The sequence below is a fragment of the Lissotriton helveticus genome, chromosome 7 (assembly GCF_964261635.1).
Source record: "Lissotriton helveticus chromosome 7, aLisHel1.1, whole genome shotgun sequence".
Classification (NCBI taxonomy): Eukaryota; Metazoa; Chordata; class Amphibia; order Caudata; family Salamandridae; genus Lissotriton; species Lissotriton helveticus.
Window position 1 is genome coordinate 121,844,207 of NC_136068.1, and position 20,205 is coordinate 121,864,411.

At 46.1% G+C, this 20,205-nt stretch overlaps 2 protein-coding genes across 8 annotated transcripts in view; one reads left to right on the plus strand and one right to left on the minus strand.

The window, feature by feature from the left end:
- RGS19 (regulator of G protein signaling 19) overlaps window positions 1-17,634 on the plus strand; it is a 265,173-nt gene extending 247,539 nt beyond the window's left edge. For both annotated transcript variants that reach the window (XM_078651657.1, XM_078651658.1), the window contains one exon: window positions 12,777-17,634. In XM_078651657.1, the coding sequence (XP_078507783.1) occupies window positions 12,777-12,965 (189 nt within the window). In that variant the 3' untranslated portion in view covers window positions 12,966-17,634. The remainder of the gene's footprint in view (window positions 1-12,776) is intronic.
- TCEA2 (transcription elongation factor A2) overlaps window positions 1-20,205 on the minus strand; it is a 620,358-nt gene that overhangs the window by 16,952 nt on the left and 583,201 nt on the right. The window lies entirely within an intron of this gene.

A 20,205-nucleotide genomic window follows, 5' to 3' on the forward strand; every position in this document is an offset into this window, starting at 1 on the left:
GATTAGTCGTAGTAATCCTTTCATCCTTAAGTGAGGTTCTACCGGTGACATGCCTTTGGTGAACACTCTGAAGGCAGACTTAAAGGGAAAGGAAACCTGATGATGTTTGCTTTGTCCCCACCTCTTTCCCCCTCAGTCAAATGGGGTTGTGAAAATAGGTGTCTTGCAGATCCTTCGCACACAACCATACCTCTACTGAAAAGATTCTAAGACATTGACAAGAATATTTCTTTAGAAGAGCCCACGAAGCAGAAAATTGGTTAACTTGAAAAGGTTCAAAACTGAGTGAATTGCCAGCGCCTGTTTCTGCATTGCAAAGAATCTCACCTAGCAAACATTCCACATGTCTGAAAGGTGAATAGGTCAAAGTGTCCCTAGACAAAGCAGTTCCTGCCCTACTGGGTAAAAGATGTGACGTGCGAGAAAGGAGAGGAAGACAATATTTTCAGTAGTCTAAATTCATTCTAGTAATCAGGCCCCTGCTCATATTGTGTCTTACTGAATAAGGAGAATGGCTACTCTGAATGGCATATTGAGTCCATTCTGATTTCTGCGCTCAAAATGTCAGCCATGTCAGAGAAGAATCACCAATTAGAATATTTGGAGGGCGACCTCCTCTGACTTTTGTGACTCATCTGGTCTCTCTCTAAACCTCTCTGTCATACTCTTGCCAGTATGAAGGATAGGACAGGGCAGAAGCGGAATCAAATCTCTTAGAATAAGTCCCTACGGAAATACCTGGAAGAGGCTTTGTGGTGATGGTCCTTGTCATAGACTGTATTGAAACTTTATCAAGGAAGTAATGGAATAAAACATTATGATCTCTGCTGGTGTTGAGTGTTCAGGCCAGAGATTCCTGAAACAAATGAAAAAGTTACTTACTTTCGGTAACGATCTTTCGATAATCTTGCGACCTGTAGAATTGTCAGCTGTTAAATAACTCTAGGTGTCAGACTCGATCTGTAAACTTATATGCTCTCCCTTGCCATCAGAAGAGCTGGCTCCATTGCGGCCACAGTCACCCGATTGGAGCCATAAAACACCCAACCCTGTGCACCATCGTCAGTACCCCATCTATTCTCTACAAGCCCTTAACGGCAGAGACAAGGAAATTACGTTTGGAGGCAGTGCAACAATCTAAATTGGAACCTTTTTAATGTTGCCGATGACTATCTGTTCGAGCAGGCAGGTGGGTGAGATCAGAGAGGAAACTTGTAGGAGGTAGTGTATCAGAAAGATTGTTACCAAAGGTAAGTAAATTGTTCTTCTGATGGGTACGTCTACCTGTAGATTCCTCACATGTTGAATAGATTCCAAAGCAGTACTCTTCCCAGGTGATGTGGCTGAAGGAGTGATCAAACGAGGAAATCGTGGACCACTGAATGTACAAAATTGCCATTCATTCTCACCTCTGAGTTTAAACAATAATGCTTGATGAAGGTGTTAAAGGGAAGCACATGTCCTCTCATGACAGATCTCAGCCACAGGGACACCTCTGGTGAGTGCAGAAGTGGAAAGCTTTACTCTGCTGCAGCGAGCCCTCATCTCTCCAGGGGTTCCTCCCTGGCAAGAGCGTAGCACTTCTTTCTACAAAGTATTATCCAGTGGGACAGAGCCCTTTTCTGGACTGCATTGTCTGTTTTGTTGCCTGTAAATCACATAAATAGCTGATTGTCAGATCTATTTTCTGCTGGACATGTAAAAACTAACTTCTGTGGTACAGCCAGTGCAATCTCTCCTTCTCAATGGTTAGATGATGTGAAGAGTAGACAGTAGGAAGGGTAGAGATTCCTCCAGATGGAAAGGAGTCCCCACCTTTGAAAGTAAAGCCACTTTAGTTCTGATGATCAATTTGTCAGGAAGAAGCATGTGAAGGGCGAGCACACGCTCACAACTTGTAACTTACTGACAGTCCTCACCAAAGCAATATCCACCAGAAAAACTGTCTTGAACATCAAAAGGCGCAAATGGACAGTTTGGAAGGACTCAAAGGCGACACCCATCAGAAAAGTCAAAACAAGGTTCAAATCCAATTGAGGCATCACAAAAGGAGTTGTGAGGGAATAAGTAAGTCAACCCTTTAAAAAACCTAATTATGATGGGACATTTGAAAAGGGTGGATCTGGAAGGCAGCGAAATTATGGCATGGTGGCAGTGTATCCAGTAATGGTGCCCTGCAGAACCAGCAAGAGCGTCAAACAAAGGACCTACATTAGGCAAGCCTTCAAGGGTGGTCCACGTTCTGGGGGCAAACCTACTGCATCTCCAAAAGTAGACAATCTTAGTGGAGGGGTAATGAGCTGACAATATTTCATTGACCACCTCTGGAGGCAACCGGTAGAAGCTCTGTGGTCCCCACTCAATCTCCAGGCATTAATTTGGAAGCTTTGGAAGTATAAGCCCTTGCCTCTCCAAATGGGAGAGGAAACAACCCAAATAGGTGGACTGAGCGGGAGACACATAGTCTGCACACCACACACTTCTCAGCCAGTGCGGAGCAATGAGGATGACTTGGATCCAGTCGGGGTGAATCTTCCTCAGAACTTAAGGAGTCCAGGGAATGGGAGGAGAAGAATAGCTATGTGGAAAGCTCCACTTCAACTGAATTGCATGCCCAAGACTTCCTCCAGCAGATACTGAAAGGTACAAAACTGTGGGAAACAAGCATTTTTTGAGTGGCAAAGAGGTCCATCATAAGGGTACCCTACTGGGCAAGGATGTACTGAACAACCTCAGGGTATAGGCAACATTTGTGGTCAGAAAGATGACGCCAACTGAGGCTGTTGTCTCTGGTAGTCAGACAGCCAGCAAGATCGTTGGAGACGTGCCAGATCCCATGATGGTGTGGCCAAGCCATAGCACTTCTTGATAGTGGAGATGAGACCTCACTCCTTCTCGTTTGTTGATGTACCACATTGTACTTATACACTGTATGGCTGAACTGACTGCGAAGGAACATTAAGAAGGCTTTGAGTGGTAGAAGAACTAGAGCAGGTTGATGTGTAGCACCTGCTCTTTTGGAGACCAGTGGCCTCTGGTATTCAGTTGTCCCTGATGATCATCCCACCCAAGGGTAGGTGCATCCATCACCATCATAATTACAGCTTGTTGATGGTATAAAGGCATTGCTTTGGACAGGTCTTCCTCCACCGACCACATCTGTCGCAGTCTCTCTGGAGATCGTGATCAAGTCTAACAGATCTGCCTTGTGCTGCAACCACTGCCTGAGTAGGCACCACTGGTGAGCCCTCTGGTGCCACCATGCATATGCAAATAGGCAGATGCAGGACCCCAGCTTGTGAAGAACCATCATGACTGGAATCTGGGCTCCCTCCCAAAACACTGGAATCAAATCGCAAATGTCCCTGATCCTCTGGGAAGGGGGGAAGCTCAAAGCAGTTTTAGGTCCAACATTACCCCTTTGAACAAGAGGTTCTGATAGGGCTCTAGGTGAGACTTGGCACACTGATGGAAAAGCTCAAGTCGCAGGGATGCTGTTCTTTGTAGGTCATGCAACACCATCTGTGGCAAGCTTGCTTTGAGTAGCCAATCTTCTAGGTATAGGAATACAGAGACCCCTTACTTTCTCAGATGTGCAGCAACCACTGACATGATCTTGGTGATGGCTTGAGGTGCAACCTGAGTGGGAGGCCTGTCAGCAGGTAGTGAGTGGATCCTATAATAAACCACAACTGTTTTCTGAGAGACTGCAGGATCGGTGTATGGAAATACATGTTCTGCAAGTCTTTGGACACCATCATGGCTTCCACTTTGATTTGGTTTGATTGATATTTGACAAGCGCAACAACTGCCCACAGGCATCAAGGTGCTAAAATTACAGCAGTCAGCCGCCAGCCAACGGTCATTCAACCTGTGTGCTTTAGTAGGGGCTGCCTAAATAGTATACAGCCAAGCCTTGAGTGCCTTTCTAAAAGGCAGGTGTCAATTATCTTAGTCAAAGACTGTGGGAGAGAGTTCCAAAGTCTAGCAGCAGCAACAAAGAAGGCTTTGCCATCATCCCCCCCCCCATATCGTCTTGCAAACTTTCATTCAGGAGAGGGCTGACGAAGATTTCTGCCAGGAATGTACCAGTGGAACATCTCCCTGATCCCAGCTGGACTCTCTTGGTAGAGAGCCTTTTGTACAATGTAGATTGCTTTAAACTTGATCCGCTGTCTAATGGGGAGCCAATGCAGCTCGCCAAGTCCCGCAGCAGCAGAATGGCGATGCCGGATGTCAATAATCGCTCTAGCAAGAGCGTTCTGTGCTACATGCAGTTTTGCCTGGGTGCCCATGTTGGAGTCCAGATATAGGACATTACAGTAGACCATTCTGGACATGACCAATGCCAGAGCCACCTGTTTCCACGCTGAGAAGGGAATAAAAGGTAAGATTTTATTTAACTTCCTAATGAGCCAGAAACAGGTTGCTACCGTGCAACTGGCCTGTCCATTAAGCAAAGGTTTGCTTTCCAGAGTTAGTCCAAGATTTTTGGCCTTCTCCGCAGGAACAGGCAGAGCACCTAGGATGCCTGGCCACCAGTTATCATTCCAAATCGAGGCTTGTGTCCCAAAGAGCAACACCTCGGTCTTTTCCCAGTTTAATTTAAAGAAATTGCTTTTCATCCAGCCTGCAAGTGCAGCCATATAGTGGGAGAAGTTAGCAGTGGTGGCTGCCAAATTTTTAGGGATGGACACAATGATCTGTGTATCGTCAGTGTAAGATACAGCATACAGCCATTAGGACCGAATGATACTAGGAAGTGGAGATATGTAAAGATTAAATAGCATTGGGCTCACAGATGAGCCCTGCGGTACTCCACATGGCAGGTAAAAGACATCTGAATGATACTGATTTAGCATCACCCTCTGGGAGCGATCCTTAAGAAAAGATTACAGTAATGCCAGAGCCCTGTAGGTGTTCAACTAGCAGAGAAGAGGAGGTGGCGTTGAAGGCCGCCCACAAGTCTAACAAAATAAGAGCTGCGCCTTACCCTTTATAAACTAACCGTCTAACATGGTCTGTGGCTGTAACAAGTGTGGTCTCAGTTCCATGATGTTTCAGGAATCCGAACTGAGATGTGTCCAGCCATCCTTGATCTTCGACAAACTCCATCAGGTAGCCACAAACTCCATCAGGTAGCCATTAAGAAGGCTCTCAAGAATTTTAGCAGGAAGCGGGAGAAATGAGATTAGGTGATAGTTTTTAGGATCTTTGTTATTGAGATTGGGCTTTTTGAGAAGAGACCTGATCGCCGTCTTCTTCCAGAGTTACGGATAGTAGCCAGAGGAGACTGTTTTATTCATTAGCGAAGCAAGAGCAACCAACAAAGCCAGCTGCCATATGCAAAACTGCAGGGGTGAACTTGATTTGGTATTCACAAGATACTGTTCCATCATTTCAGGGGTAAGAAATGGAACAGCTGAGAGTGAGTTGGACTCTAGGTCTGATGACTTCAAAGTAGGAATAGGTTTCAACTGTGGCTCCCTACCTAGGGGCTGCTGCATGTAATTATTTTGTTTACATATTTCTAGTTCGTAGATGTTGGTGATTTTGAGCTGGACAAAATCAGCCAGATGATTGCAAAAAGTTTGAGAGCCATCAAAATCTCCAGCCGATGGAGTAAAAGAGAGCTGTTGCACCACCTTAAAGAGTTCTTTAGTAGAAGCCGAATCAATTTTACTGGTGCAATATAGCATTTTTTCCTTTTTGAGAGCTACCTTATATTCCCTAATCCTGCTCTCATGAGCAGCTTTTTTATGCTCATCATAGTTCTTCCTCCATGCTCACTCTTGCCGGCGACAGGCCTGCCTAAGAGCTCTCAGCCTCTCATTAAACCAAGGGGCAGAGGGGGTGGTCTTCCTCAGCTTCACTTCCCATGAATCAATCAATCAATCAAGGCATTTATATAGCGCACTACTCACCCGGAGGGTCTCAAGGCGCTAGGGGAGGGGGGGGTCCGCTACTGCTTGAACAGCCAGGTCTTGAGCTGCTTCCTGAAGGCGAGGTGCTCCTGGGTCAGGCGGAGGTGGGTCGGGAGGGAGTTCCAAGTCTTGGCGGCCAGGTAGGAGAAGGACCTTCCTCCTGTTGTGGCTCTTTGGATGCGGGGGACGGTGGCGAGGGCGAGGCCGGTCGATCGAAGCTGGCGTGTGGGAGCGTAGAAGTTCAGGCGGCTGTTGAGGTATCCTGGGCCTTGGTTGTGCAGGGCTTTGTGTGCGTGGGTGAGGAGACGGAAGGTGATTCTCTTGTTGACCGGGAGCCAGTGCAGGTCTCTCAGGTGTCCGGAGATGTGGCTGCGACGGGAGATGTCCAGGATGAGTCGTGCTGAGGCGTTCTGGATCCGCTGGAGTCTCTTCTGGAGTTTGGCGGTGGTACCGGCGTAGAGGGAGTTGCCGTAGTCCAGACGTCTGGTGACCAGGGCCTGGGTGACCGTCTTCCTGGTCTCGGTGGGGATCCACCGGAAGATCTTACGTAGCATGCGCAGGATGTTGAAGCACGACGAGGAGACGGCGTTGATTTGTCTGGTCATGGAGAGGGAGGAATCCAGGATGAAGCCCAAGTTGCGTGCGTGGTCTGTTGGTTTGGGTGCGCTGCCCAGGGCGGGGGGCCACCAGGAGTCGTCCCAGGCGGAGGGTGAGGATCCCAGGATGAGGACTTCCGTCTTGTCCGAGTTCAGTTTCAGGCGGCTGTTCCTCATCCACTTGGCTACGTCTGTCATCCCTTCGTGTAGGTTGGCTCTGGCGGCGGTGGGGTCGTTGGTGAGGGAGAGGATCGGCTGGGTGTCGTCGGCGTAGGAGATGATGTTGAGGTTGTGTTGGCGTGCGATGGCTGCGAGGGGGCTCATGTAGACGTTGAAGAGGGTTGGGCTGAGCGAGGAGCCTTGAGGGGCGCCGCAGATGACTTCGGTGGCTTCTGACCTGAACGGGGGGAGGCGGACTCTCTGTGTCCTTCCGGCGAGGAAGGAGATGATCCACTCCAGTGCCTTCTCCTGGATTCCGACGTTGCTGAGGCGCTGCACTAGGGTGCGGTGGCAGACAGTGTCGAAGGCCGCGGAGAGGTCTAGGAGGATGAGGGCCGCTGTTTCTCCGTTGTCGAGCAGGGCTCGGATGTCATCGGTGGCTGCGATCAGGGCAGTCTCGGTGCTGTGGTTGGCTCGGAATCCAGACTGCGAGAGGTCGAGGGATCCGTTCGTCTCGAGGAAGGCGGCCAGCTGCTTGTTGACGGTCTTCTCGATGACTTTTGCAGGAAACGGGAGCAGCGAGATGGGGGGTAGTTCTTGAGGTCGGTGGGGTCGGCTGATGGCTTCTTAAGTAGAGCGCTGAGTTCGGCGTGCTTCCAGCTCTCTGGGAAGGTAGCGGTGTCGAAGGAGGTGTTGATGATGTCCCGCAGGTGGGGTGCGATGACAGCGTCGGCCTTGTTGAAGACGTGGTGAGGGCAGGGGTCGGTCGGAGAACCGGAGTGGATGGAGTTCATCGTGCGGACGGTGTCTTCGGTGCTGATCGGGGTCCAGGCGCGGAGGGTGGTGGTGGGGGGTGGTGGTTCGGTCGTGGCGTGCGTCGGTTGAGTGGTGAAGCTGTTGTGTATGTCCGCGATCTTGTTGTAGAAGTAGGAGGCGAGGGAGTTGCAGAGGTCTTGTGAAGGGGTGATGTCGTTGTTTCCGGCGTTGGGGTTGGAGAGCTCTTTAACGATGTTGAAGAGTTCCTTGCTGTTGTGTGCGTTGTTGTCCAGTCGTTCCTTGAAAGCAGTTTTCTTGGTGGCGTGAATCAGTTGGTGGTGTTTTCGGGTGGCGAGCTTGAGGGCAGTCATGTTGTCCGGTGCTGGGTCTCTGCGCCAGGCTTTCTCGAGGGCTCGGCAGTTCCTCTTGGAGCTCTTGAGTTCGTCGGTGAACCATGGGGTTTTCTTGCTGCCGGGTCTGCTAGGCGGGGTCCTCAGAGGGGCGAGGTCGTCTGCGCAGTTGCTGATCCACTTTGTTAGGTTGGTGGCCGCCTGGCTGGGGTTCGTTGCGCCGGCTGGAGGGTTTTTGCTCAGGGAAGTCGCAAGCTGGTCGGCTGTGATCTTGTTCCAGCTTCTGCGTGCAACCTGTTGCTGGTGGTGGTGGATCGTGGTCCTTCTGAAGCTGAAGTGGACGCAGCTGTGGTCCGTCCAGTGGAGTCCGGTGGCGTGGCTGAAGGTGATGTCCTTGCTGGATGAGAACACGGGGTCGAGTGTGTTTCCGGCGTAGTGGGTGGGGGTGGTCACCAGCTGCTTGAGTCCGAGGTTGTCCAGCAGGGTGGTGGTGTTGCGGTCGTTGTTGTTCTCCAGGTGGAAGTTGAGGTCCCCAAGGAGGATGTAGTCAGCGGAGGGGAGGGCGTGCGGGCTGATGGAGTCGGCGATGTCTTCGCTGAATTGTGTGCGTGGTCCCGGGGGTCTGTAGATGAGGGTGCCTCTGAGGGTGGTCTTGGGGTTGATGTGGATCTGGAAGTGCAGGTGTTCGGCGGGTGCGAGGGTATCGTCGGTGTTGGTCGTGATACGGATGGTGTTCCTGTGGATGATGGCGATGCCTCCTCCTGTCTGGTTGACGCGGTCCCTCCGGATGATCTTGTAGCCGTCTGCGATGGCGATGTCGGGCGCTGAGGAGGCGTTCATCCAGGTTTCCGTGAGGAAGGCGACGTCTGGGGCTGTGGTATCGAGCAGGTTCCAGAGTTCGACGGCGTGTCTGTGGACGGAGCGGGTGTTGAGCAGGATGCACTTCAGGAGGCTGCTGCTGGTGCTCGTCTTGGTCGGTGCTGGTGTAGTGCAGGTCCGAAAGCAGGTGAACTTGCAGGAGTGGCAGCAGAAAGGCCCGTGGGTGCGCCTCGGGGTGGCTCGGTAGCATCCAGGGATCCGGCCGGCGTTGAGTGCGTTGAGCTCGGTGGCGTCGTAGGTCCGGCGGGTGGGCTGGTGTCTGCGAGGCCAGGGGTCCTGGCGCTGGGCGTTGTCCAGGCGCAGACGGGCTTACCTTTGGCGCACCTTCGGCGCTCAATCGGTGCTCCCGCTGCGCGCGTCCGCTGCGCGGACGCTCTGGGGGCGTCATAAGAGAGAAGCCGGGAGGGCGGGTCAGCTGGGTGGCGGGAGCGGGGCAGCCAATGGGCAGGGGGGGGCGGGGTCGGCGGAGGTCTGTGGCGGGAAGGGGCTCACAGGGCGGCTCTGCGGCGGCTGGGTCGTCCGGCGGAGGAGACCCAAGGAAGGGGGAGGGCAGCAGAGGGGGGTAAGGGGTACACAGGGCAAGCAGGAAGGGAGAAAAGAAAACGAAGTGGCAGCAGGGGGGAAGCAGGAAGGGAGAAAAGAAAATGAGGTGGCAGCAGAGGGGAAGAACGAAGTAGGCAGCAGCGGGGCAGCAGGAGGGGGGAAAATGCAGAAGGCAGCAGCGAGGCGGCGGAGCAAGGCTCAGGCTGGCAGCAGACAGCAGCAAGGCTCAGGCCGGTGGCAGGCAGGAGCAGCGGGGTGGGGGCGACCTCGCCTTGGAGAAGGCTCCTAAAAGGGAGAAAATCAGGCCTAATTGGTCGCTGGAGGGACTATGAAAGTGACTATCTCAGAAGAACGATTGGATGAGGTAGTCTCAGAGGGGGAATTCCTCCTTTTTGAAGAAGTGCCCTCACACACCCAAGCGGTTGTTATGCTTCATCATCGGGCTATGCTCCTCGTGGGGGTGCAGCACCCCACGGGTGGGTTTTTTATCAGAGATCTTTTGGAGAAATGCCGCAGTGGTGAGTGCGAGTGTGTGAAAACATGTCAACCTAAATGTATTTACCTTCCACCTCCACTACCACCTAGACTAAGCAGAAGGAAAATACTTACTCCTCTGATTACTAGATCAAGAGGTCTTCTCTTGTCGCCAATCTTTTAACCATATCATACGGACCCCTGACTAAAGTTTTCTTAGGGTAACAGTGTGGTATTTTTAAGTCACTCACGTCACTCCCCACACACCCGCACTCACCACTGCAGCCTTTCTCCAAAAGATCTCCTATAAAGAGCCCTCTCGCAGAGCCTGTGGGGCACTACAGCGTCACCCCACGAGGAGCAATACCCGATAATGAAGCATGACATCCGCTTGGGTGTGTAAGGGCACTTCTTCAAAAAGGAGGAATTCCCCTCTGTGAGACTACTTCATCCAACCATTCTTCTGAGATAGTCACTTTCACTAGTCCCCCCAGCGACCAATTAGGCCTGATTTTCTCCCTTTTAGGAACAGCTACCCTCCAGTGATTGTAACGTGAGCCTTGGGAGCTCAGGTACTGGACTTCTCTTTCCATTCGCTCCCAGTCCCCCACTCCTTGTGTTTTTTGAGACTATTGAGAACATGGCAAGGTATTACTCTCTGCAAGATGAAGCATCTACAACTAGGCTCTCCGGGGAAAAAATCACTGACATAAAAGACCAGATCCCTATGTTTCATAGCTATGTGGCACATCACAGCTGGTGTGAGATTCTCCCAGTCAGCATTTACTGGATCAATGGGTGATTCATTGAAGAGTAGCAGAGGGTTTGATGTGGATGGCTGGAGGACCTCTGTCAAAATGTTTGCTCCGGCTTCCACACTAGAGAGTGGAAACTGCAGCATTTTGTCTGCCTTCCTGAGGACATTGTGAGAAGAAACCACCTGCAGACAGGCTGGTCCCAAGGGACACTCCATTTGTGTATCGGGACATATACAGTGCATTCTGTCGAGCCAAGGAATCTACTGTGTTGGAAAAGGGAGAATGCCAGCAATCCACACCTCTGGGCTTCTTTGCAAGAAGATCCTTGAGAGCAGTTTGATATCTACCAGTTCTAATTCTGAGGACGATTGCTGCAGGGGCAGTGTGTCGAGGTGACTTACTAGTTGGCTTTGAGCGGTATCTAGGTGAGCTGTCTCCGCCACCCTCTTCTTATGTATTTTCCCCATATTTTTTTTCTATTTCTTGTAGAGAACACATGACAAGGGAGAAAAGTGAGATTTTTGGGAGACCTCGAACTAGAGCGTGACTTGCAAGATGCTTGTTACAAGACATTAAAAGTTGGCCTTGTACTCCTTCATGGCATTGTGTGGTGCATAAGGCCGCACTTCTCGAACAACCTTGAATCATGACTGCACCACAGTCAAAACTCCTGGGGGTCTGATTAGACATCTGCTCATTATAGTCACAGAAGGGTTTGAACACTGGCTTCTTTGAGGAAAACATCCATTACAACGTGGGCATTGCATCCCAATGCCTTTTCATCGCGGTCATTACAACACAAGTTGTTGCAATGACTTGCGCTGGATGGCGCTCTAACCTAAGGAAAAGTATGATTTACTATTCCAATACCTTCCCTACTGGACGTAGAATGGAGTTGGAATAGTAAATCATACTATTCCTTAGTCCATCGCAAGTCGTTGTAACGACTTGCGTTGTAGCGAACGCGATGTAAAATACCGCGTTGTAAATGTATGCGTAGTAACGTCATACATTCCTTCTTTGAAGCTGACATTGGCTAGGACTTCACTGGAAAAAAATTAATTAGAAAAAACATCTCTGAGTAAACTCACCAGAAGTGAAAAAAACAAGGAGACTATCTCTGGATAAGTGGCAAAGGTGGCAAAAAAAGGAAACTAAAGTCTGTGTGCGGGGGTAGGCACTTTATGGCTACAATGACGTCGCTCCCAGCACCAAGATGGACCCATGTCCCCTCCCAGTTCAGGAGAGCTATAGAAAAGTTTCTGGATCCATTCTGCCACCAGGGGATAGTCAACAGGTGAGCAATCTGCAAGAAGAAGTATTCATCAGAAATGAGAATTTTAGCTTGGCTGCTGTCTACCTGTAGACCCAACTACACTGCCTTTGGATTTAGCTTGATCACATAAAGCTATGTCTTTAACATCACATGTAGCCTGGCAATTGTTTCTCAAAACAACAAAGAATTTCCATTTTTGAGCCTGATGAATGTAAGGATAGAGGTGTGAGCCCTGCCTTCGAACTGTCCAGCTGATGTCATGGACCAATACGTTTGAGAGGAAACACTAATAGTCTCATCTGGTTCCCGGGCCTTCTCTTCTGCTTCTTGGGAACAGCACAAACACAATCCAAGTGAAGTGTAGAAAACCCGAATGGTAAAAAGGATAGCCCCTTAAAACATTTTCCACAAAAATCCCTGACTTTTATGAAAACAAACCTGCAAACTTCAAACTCCTGAATGAAGTAAAAAGATGTCAATTTTGAACTCATTGAGCTATCCACAAATATAAATGAAGATTGAATAACGATTAAAGAATAAAGATTGAGGCTCAGAAGCGTGGAAAGAACAAATGCAATTTTTGTAGTTTCATGGATATCTCTAGATGGATTGAAAGGTCATGAAATTAAGAAAGGCAAAAGGAGATTTGACATCTACAATTATTTCAGCCAAAAATCTTTTACCTTTGAGCATCCTGCTCAAAAATGTCCCTCAGTAAAATAGTGCATTATCGCCATTGTTGTGGTGAAAAATGCACTGAAGCGAATAAAGCCGAGGAGTCGAGATGTTAGCAGAGCCTGCCCTTGATGAACAGAGCTAGTCGTGCTTGTGCTGCTCTGGAACTGGTTAATGTCTAAATCCCCAATACTCCGGATTATATGGGATGGGATGATCTAAGCATACATGTTGGTTGCTCTTAGTCATAGTAGTGGGCACGGTCACTAATATATGGCAGACTATTTGTATGAGAGTAAAGGGGACACAAATGTACGCTTTATAATTTTGGGCTTCGGCGACTGCGTCTACATACCATGTTGAAATGTTTTTTTGTCTCCTTTCAGGTGAGCTTGGATTCTCGAGTGCGGGAAGTCATAAACAAGAAGATGCAGGAGCCTTCCTTACATACCTTCGATGATGCTCAGCTACAGATCTACACCCTCATGCACAGAGACTCCTACCCTCGCTTTCTGAACTCCGCCATATACAAATCCTTGCTTCAGAATGTGTCACGGTCATCCTCGGAGTCCTAAGGCCCTCACAGAGTTGTCCTTTATAAGAATAACCCATGTCATTCCTTTACATGCCAACGTGAGAAGAAAAGAAAATGTAAGAAGCGATCAAGAGGCATTTTGGGACCAGGGGTGGCTAGGGTTTCCCAGCCTCTCCTCACCCCCAAACACAGAATAGCCTCCAACCACCAGCTCTGCACTCACAATGGCTTTAAGGTGGTAGCTTTAGTAATGGACATCATTGTCACTGTCCAGCCTAGGCACAGGAGCAATTGTTTTCTTAATTTTATATCTCTATGTCTGGATTTGGAAAGTTTGGGTGAAGGGATCGTGAGATGGTTTAGGGACCTTTCTGCTCACTCCCTCGTCAACGGGCCTCCTCCAACCTCAAAGTTGTGCCACCATGTGCAGAAGTTTTTCGACTCAACCTCAGGCTCTGCAGCAGCGTAGTACTACTGAACATACTGTTGCTAATCAGAATGCAGAAAAGTGCCAGGCTTGGAACCAATAGTTCCATTTGGAGGGAGTGTGGGAGCCTTGTGTCCAGAGTGAAATATGGGATGGAAGGAGCACCTCGAAACTTTCTCCTCCCTAGAAGACTTCAGTCCTCCCTCTATCCATACCAGAAAGTGCAATCCCTTGATATGCCTGTTTCTAATTTTTATTTTACATTTTTTTACGTTGCTCGTCATCTGAAAAGGAATTTTAAAAATAAGATGGTATTTTTTTTAAATTATTTGGTTTGTATGAGGCAGTGTCGAGTTTACATTCCTATAGTGGTGCGTAGGCATGATGTGTTTTATGAAATTAGGGGGTTTGGGGAATCACAACCAGTGCTCTGCTCTGGGAGCATGGTTTACAGCAACTATTTTATACAGACCTGTGAAAGTCTAAGGACACAGGCCTATTCTCTATCAAACCTGCGAAGAAGAGCCTTTCCGATGTGGGTTGCGAAGGAAAAGACTCAGACGCCAATGTCCCACCACTGCGCTGTATTGAGATCTATGTTTACATCAGCAATGCTGAATGTCCTGCTTAACCTCATGAACCACAAGAGGGGATAGGACTCGAGCAATCCACCCCTCCCCCACCCGGGGCCAGAGAATTGCACTGTGCGGACCGGATCAGTGTGACCCCCTCAGCATAAATTGGCAGAACAGCCCACTTCACGCCATGAAAAGCTGAGACTGTTACTACAGAACCTTCAAATCAAATGATGTTTGTATTAAAACGCTGAGGGTGAAGTACTGAGCATTACTAATTTCTACCATCTTGGGTGGGGATGAGGAGCACGGGGCAGAATTGCAGAAATGGAGAGGAACCCATAACAAAAACTACAGGTTTTCCAGACAATGTCAACTGCTGGATCTGATCAAGTTGTGGCATTACCCTAGATGGAAACTTCCATTGGGGAAGCTGGATAGGGCAGGGGGTAATAATTAAACCCTTCAATAATGCTCACAACTCTTTCCAAATTGGGATTCCTGCAGCCGGCAACCACGACTTGCATCCATCCAATCAGTGCGAGCGTCCACTGACCACCATGCACAAGGACTCCAGGTGGCAAAGATGTTTTTTGGGTGGAGTGAGCGCATTGTTAGTACTCCTCACCCCCTCTCCAAATGTTAGAGACCTTTAAGTAAGTCACAGAGTTTTATTGAATTGCTTTGTAATGGTTGGCCGCGTGAGCCAGAAAAGTGCATGAAGTGCCAGAAAACAGCCTAACTAGTAATATTATCATGGTGTGAAGAAGGAGCGTGGAGATCTAAAACATGTGATTAGACAGGGTAAACTTCTGGATTATTACAAACTTGCCAAATTCTTCCTCTTATTCTCTCTTAATCAACGTTCTCCCCGTTTCTCCTCTCCAACATTCTTCTGGCTATGCTGTCGTTATGGAGAAGGCAGAACAGTGGGCAGACTGGATGGACCTTTATCCATGTAGACAGGAAAATTGGATCCGTAATCCTTCTGTGCCAATCAAGGCTACAGTTCTCTTCGACTACTCCGTTATTGTGTCTCTTGTTAATTGGTCCTTCATTTTCTTCCTTCATCCTTCTCTTCTACCTTTCCATATAGCACTTCTTCTGTTTCTTTTTCCGTTCCACCTTTTGTCTCCTGCTCTGTAGGTTTACTTCCCACATCTTAATTCCTGTAAACCCTCATTCTGTTCTGTCTCTACTGTCACCCTGTGTTTGATGCAGCATTGCACAGGTGTCTTTGTGCCAATACACTCCACAGTGCCACCGATTTCTAATCTTTAAAGTATATATAACCAACCTTATTGCTCAGGAATTTATGGGACTACATTTCTATTTTAGAAACTGGCGAACATAATTTTGAGAAAAAAATGAAATGATACTTTACAGAGAAAATCAAATATGATGTCACTTAGTTTTTGTTTTTATTAGGGTGATTATTCCGGAAAGCTTACTATATATGCTTATATATGAAACAAGCACCAAATAGGATATTTGAGATGTCTGTTGTATGCATCATCATTAGCACAAACCATTCGAGAATAGATACTACTGAATCATATGCTCAAACTCAGTTTACAAATGCTTGTACTCTGATGATGTCCCTCACAGGTTGATGTGGTCAGTCTATTACCAGATACTGCAAACTGCTGCCTGTCACAGCCCCTTTGATTAATTGGGGAATAATGTCAACAGTAACTTGATGATGTCAATATAGAGTAACATCTACCCAGGTGGGTATAGGAGAATAATGCCCAGCGCTCAAATCTCCTCCCACCAGTTACCTGCGGGTGGTATTTTATCCATCAAGTACAAACAAATCCCTTTTAAGAAGTTAATCACAGACTATTTGTTTATTTTACAAAGTTTTTGTAAATTCACCAATCCTTATATTTTTATTAAAAAAGTAATGTTATTCTTTCCAAAATCCAAGAATGATAACATTTTTCAAATTCATACATCAATGGAGAGATTCCAAATAGCATCCACTTCAATTTTAGATAATTTAAGATACGAAGAAGTAGACAACCAAAACTTGTTTCACTGACTAACCACTCGGTCAGGGCATACATCTTATATAATTAACATGATCTTTCAACATTCATATTTCAGAAAGTGTTATTTTTAAAAATAGTAACTGTTCACTTTAGAGGGTTTAGAAAGCTCTAGGTGGCCCTGGTTCCAAGCTATAACTTAGGTTCCCATCAACTGGTTGATAATCCCATGATAAGATACTCCTGATAGTGGACAAAACACAAGTGTGGTGTGAATGTGATGATTTTCACTCTGTGATTAATCTCTTCAAAGGGAACAGTGTTTGTATTCAATTTGGAGAGCCTTCATGATAGGACAATGCCAGCCACCATCACGTCAGTCATTACGTCTGTACACAGACAGATAAGGTTAGTAATAAGTGTATAGAGTCTACTGTCAAATACAAACATCCACTGTCTGATATCTGTTCTCGATCAAAGGATTCCAATTGTTGTTTGATTAAGTTAGCTTCCAGCCGATGTCATTCCTTTACCTGATGTCAATCCTCATTTCAGCATGTCTGGTGGTATTAGATTATGTTAGTCATAACCTGATGCTATCTACCCTACATCCGAATAGATGTTACCCAACATCTGCCCTTTGAGGTGTCAGCTGCCACACAAAGAAATCCCTCCTTTAACTGATGTCACACTATATTTAATTTGCACACCGGAAGATACCAATAACCTTCACAACATACCTCTCCATTTTCAGATTTCAATCATCCCAGAATGTGTTGTTTGTTAGATGGCAGTCATTGGAAGATATGTCCACAATAATGCATGCCAGATTTGATCTGACACAAAAAGTTAACTTTTTTAATGTCAATCACCATTTGACAAACTCTTCTTTAGGAGATGCCCATTACTGTCTCATGTCTGCCCCTTTTCAGATAATGTAGGTCAACATCTCTTAAAAAGGTTTTTCCTATATTGATGCCGCTACAGCCTGATCTCTACCATTTTAAATGATCGTCATGTAATTATGCCTGCCCTTAACCAGACATCAGTCATTGTCTGGCAATGACTGTGCTGTTCAATATACCCTTAGTCATCGTTTGATGCTGTTTGTTAATTATGAAAAGTCAGCACTGTGTGATATATCTATCCAGTAATAGCAGGTATGACTCATGATTTCTTTCCACTGCCAGAATTCAATCCCTGTCTGCTAGCATCAATGGTAGTCACTTTCTGAGTTTGTCACAAAAGTAAATGATGTACCCGATGATCCATACAAGTCACCATGAATTAATACCAAAGACTGCCAGATAATGAGGCGCCCCTCTGCCTGCTAATATCAATACCTGTCAACTGAGCTGTGAAACATCTCTTTTGTAGAGCAAGTGTGTGTGTCTGCATGCTTACCCTGCAAGCTGTTGAATGGAACTATGGTTAAAGAGAACTATTGCAAAACTTCACTTTGCTGAACTGCATAACTATCAGTGTTTGATTTAACAAAACAATATACATCTTAAAAAAAGAAATGCTGTGTTTGTTACCCAACCTATGTCTAAATTATACAATTTAATTAAGAACTCGTTAATAATATGGAAACATTCCTTACTTGTAATCCTAGTTCTCCATGTTGGGAATCTACATTAAATTCATGAGCACAATTTCGGCCTGTACATGGGATCTTGGAAAACTTTTAAATAAAGAACAAAACTATTTTAACAAGCACTGGCAAAACCAAAGCTTTTCGCATTCATTATATTAATGATACAAGAGCTCTAAAGTAATGTGTGCTTCTAACATTCACACTGATCAAAGGGTGCACCGTTATTCCATGGACATGAAACTGTGCACTACCAAATTACTGTAGTAAATACCGTATCCACCACATTACCAAAGACATAATGTATATAGTGCGTGGCTTAATGTAATCACGTGAAATATGAAGCACCCTTATGCTCACCAATTTTAGCCCCATCTAAAGCAGTCTGTACCCAGACATGGAAAATATAAAAAGTTGGACTTTACTTTTAAAAATAAATAGCCAATTGAAATTAAAAGAATTAAAATACAACTGTACTGTTTAATTCCTCTTTGCAAAACCTAGTTGTAAAGGAAAACAGAAAACGAGAACTAGGTAGTCCGACACTAAAAATTAATTAAAAAACCTGACTTTACTTTTTTTAAATGGTCGATTTTAATTACAAAATTCTTGCAAACCCTATTTTATAGGAAATCAGAACAAGAGAAACAAGTAACTAACAGAAAACGGGATCCTTCCGCTTAAAATTGATCAGTACCACTTCTATCCCACAATGCACTACTATGCCAAACTTCCTATCCCTTTTATCATAGGGGATCTCTTCTTTGTTTTCTCTCTCAAACTGTAGCTTCTGGTGTCCCAGAGGGATTGGATTGCTCATGAATTTAACAGAGATTACCATAGCAGATAATCATAGTCAATACAGTAGTTTCTGGGGAAAGAGGCAATAATCACTACTCCTAGTGGAGCCATCTTGAAGCTTGCTCATTATGGGCCAATTAGCTTTCTAAATGAAAAGGATTATGCATAAAAGTATCCACCTTTCTAGGTCAACATGTCCAAAGTTAAAAAAGTACTGGTGAGGCTTCCTAACATATTTCATTTTATTTCCTGAATATTGTCTGAATACTTAATTACATCAACGGTGTGATTATGTTGATGTGTTTTTTCTGCTAGGGTTGTGGGATATGTTTTTTTTGTTAGGGAGCATGATGTATGCGAAAATCTGAGATCACTTTAGGAAGGAAAGAATGGTGAGTTCAAAGGAATCATTTTGGAAAACATTATAGGGTTATGGAAACAAGGGCCTGATTTTGCTCTCTCTCTAAACAAATTAACTAGAAGCTACACTTCAAGAACGATATTGCAAGTTTGTATTGTGTATAAGTGCAAAGGGATGTCCTATCAATTTGAAAGAGAAAACGTTTAGCTCCCATTGAACTAAGTGCCTACTCATATGTGATCAGGAGGGGTGGAAAGACAGCATATCTACAGACCTCCTAAGACATTATTAACCGCTTGGTAGAACATTAATAGGAGACAACTGTAAGACTTAGCTAAATAAAGAAGAGAAGTTAGTACCCTCTCTTCCTGGCGTGTTGTTGGGTCACTGTGCTTGTTAAGCACCATATGCCTAACCTCTTTCTTCTGAAGGCATATAATCTTGTTGGAGGTGTTGTTACTTCTTTGAGCATGTTCAAGCACTCCATGAAAATACTATAGATGGTCATACTGTACATATTAATGAACAAAGCTCTTAAGATAATTAATGGAAGTCTATTGTGGGATGCACTTCTCTTTATCATGAATAGGTGTTCTGATTGCTTGGCCATCCCTTTGAAGCTCTTATAAGAGGAGGTGGATGTCACGATTCCACCAGTGAGGAGGTCGAGTCAAGACTATTAGAATCCTTCAGTTCTACAACACTGCAAGAACATCTCTGCTAAAGATGCTGGTTTTGTGAGATGTTCAGTGTAACTGTTAGAAATAATTACCAATGGCTGGGATTAAATCACGTATTTTGTGCATCACTTTTTTAAAAAATCAGCGAGACACCTATTTGCAGCATGTCTGCTCAGACTCGGGTCCCGGGTTCATTGCGTCAGAGCACTCAAGCTGCACCTCTCTGATGGTGTACATTCAGGTAAAAACTGGTCTGTAGCTGTTTGTATTCCTGTCACAGTGAACCTGGCAAAGCTGTTCAGGTTGCACTGTTCCTGTGTAGCAGGGCAAAGTCTGGTTTGCATAATACTGGGTCTGTTTGAGTGACACACTGCAAAATGAACCGCAATATAGCTCAAGTGATTGCCAATGGCTGAGACTTTTGCAAGCATTCCACCCATTATCCTTGTGTTTCAATGTTCTCTCTTTCAGAATATAGGTGCTTTCATCGCTAACACATATATAGAAATCTGCATCAGGGTAAAGATTGGAGAGCTGTTGGAGATAACCAGTAACTTGTCTTTGCCATCTCTAGTACCCTTGGACCCTCAGTCTTCTAGACATTCTTGGAGTGTTTTTTTAGCCACAAAAGAAGCAGCGATAATGTATATTGGCAGGAAGGACAAGACATCTTCCAGATATTTTTGGAGTGGCTTTTCATTTTTAGCACAAAACAACGATAATGAATATTTCCAGGCAGCGCAATACATATTTCTCTGTAAATCAGAGAAATAACTTAATCTGTATGTAATTCAAATGAATACAAGTTAGTCTCTTCTCTGAAGGAAATTATATTGTGCGTGCTCTTTGTG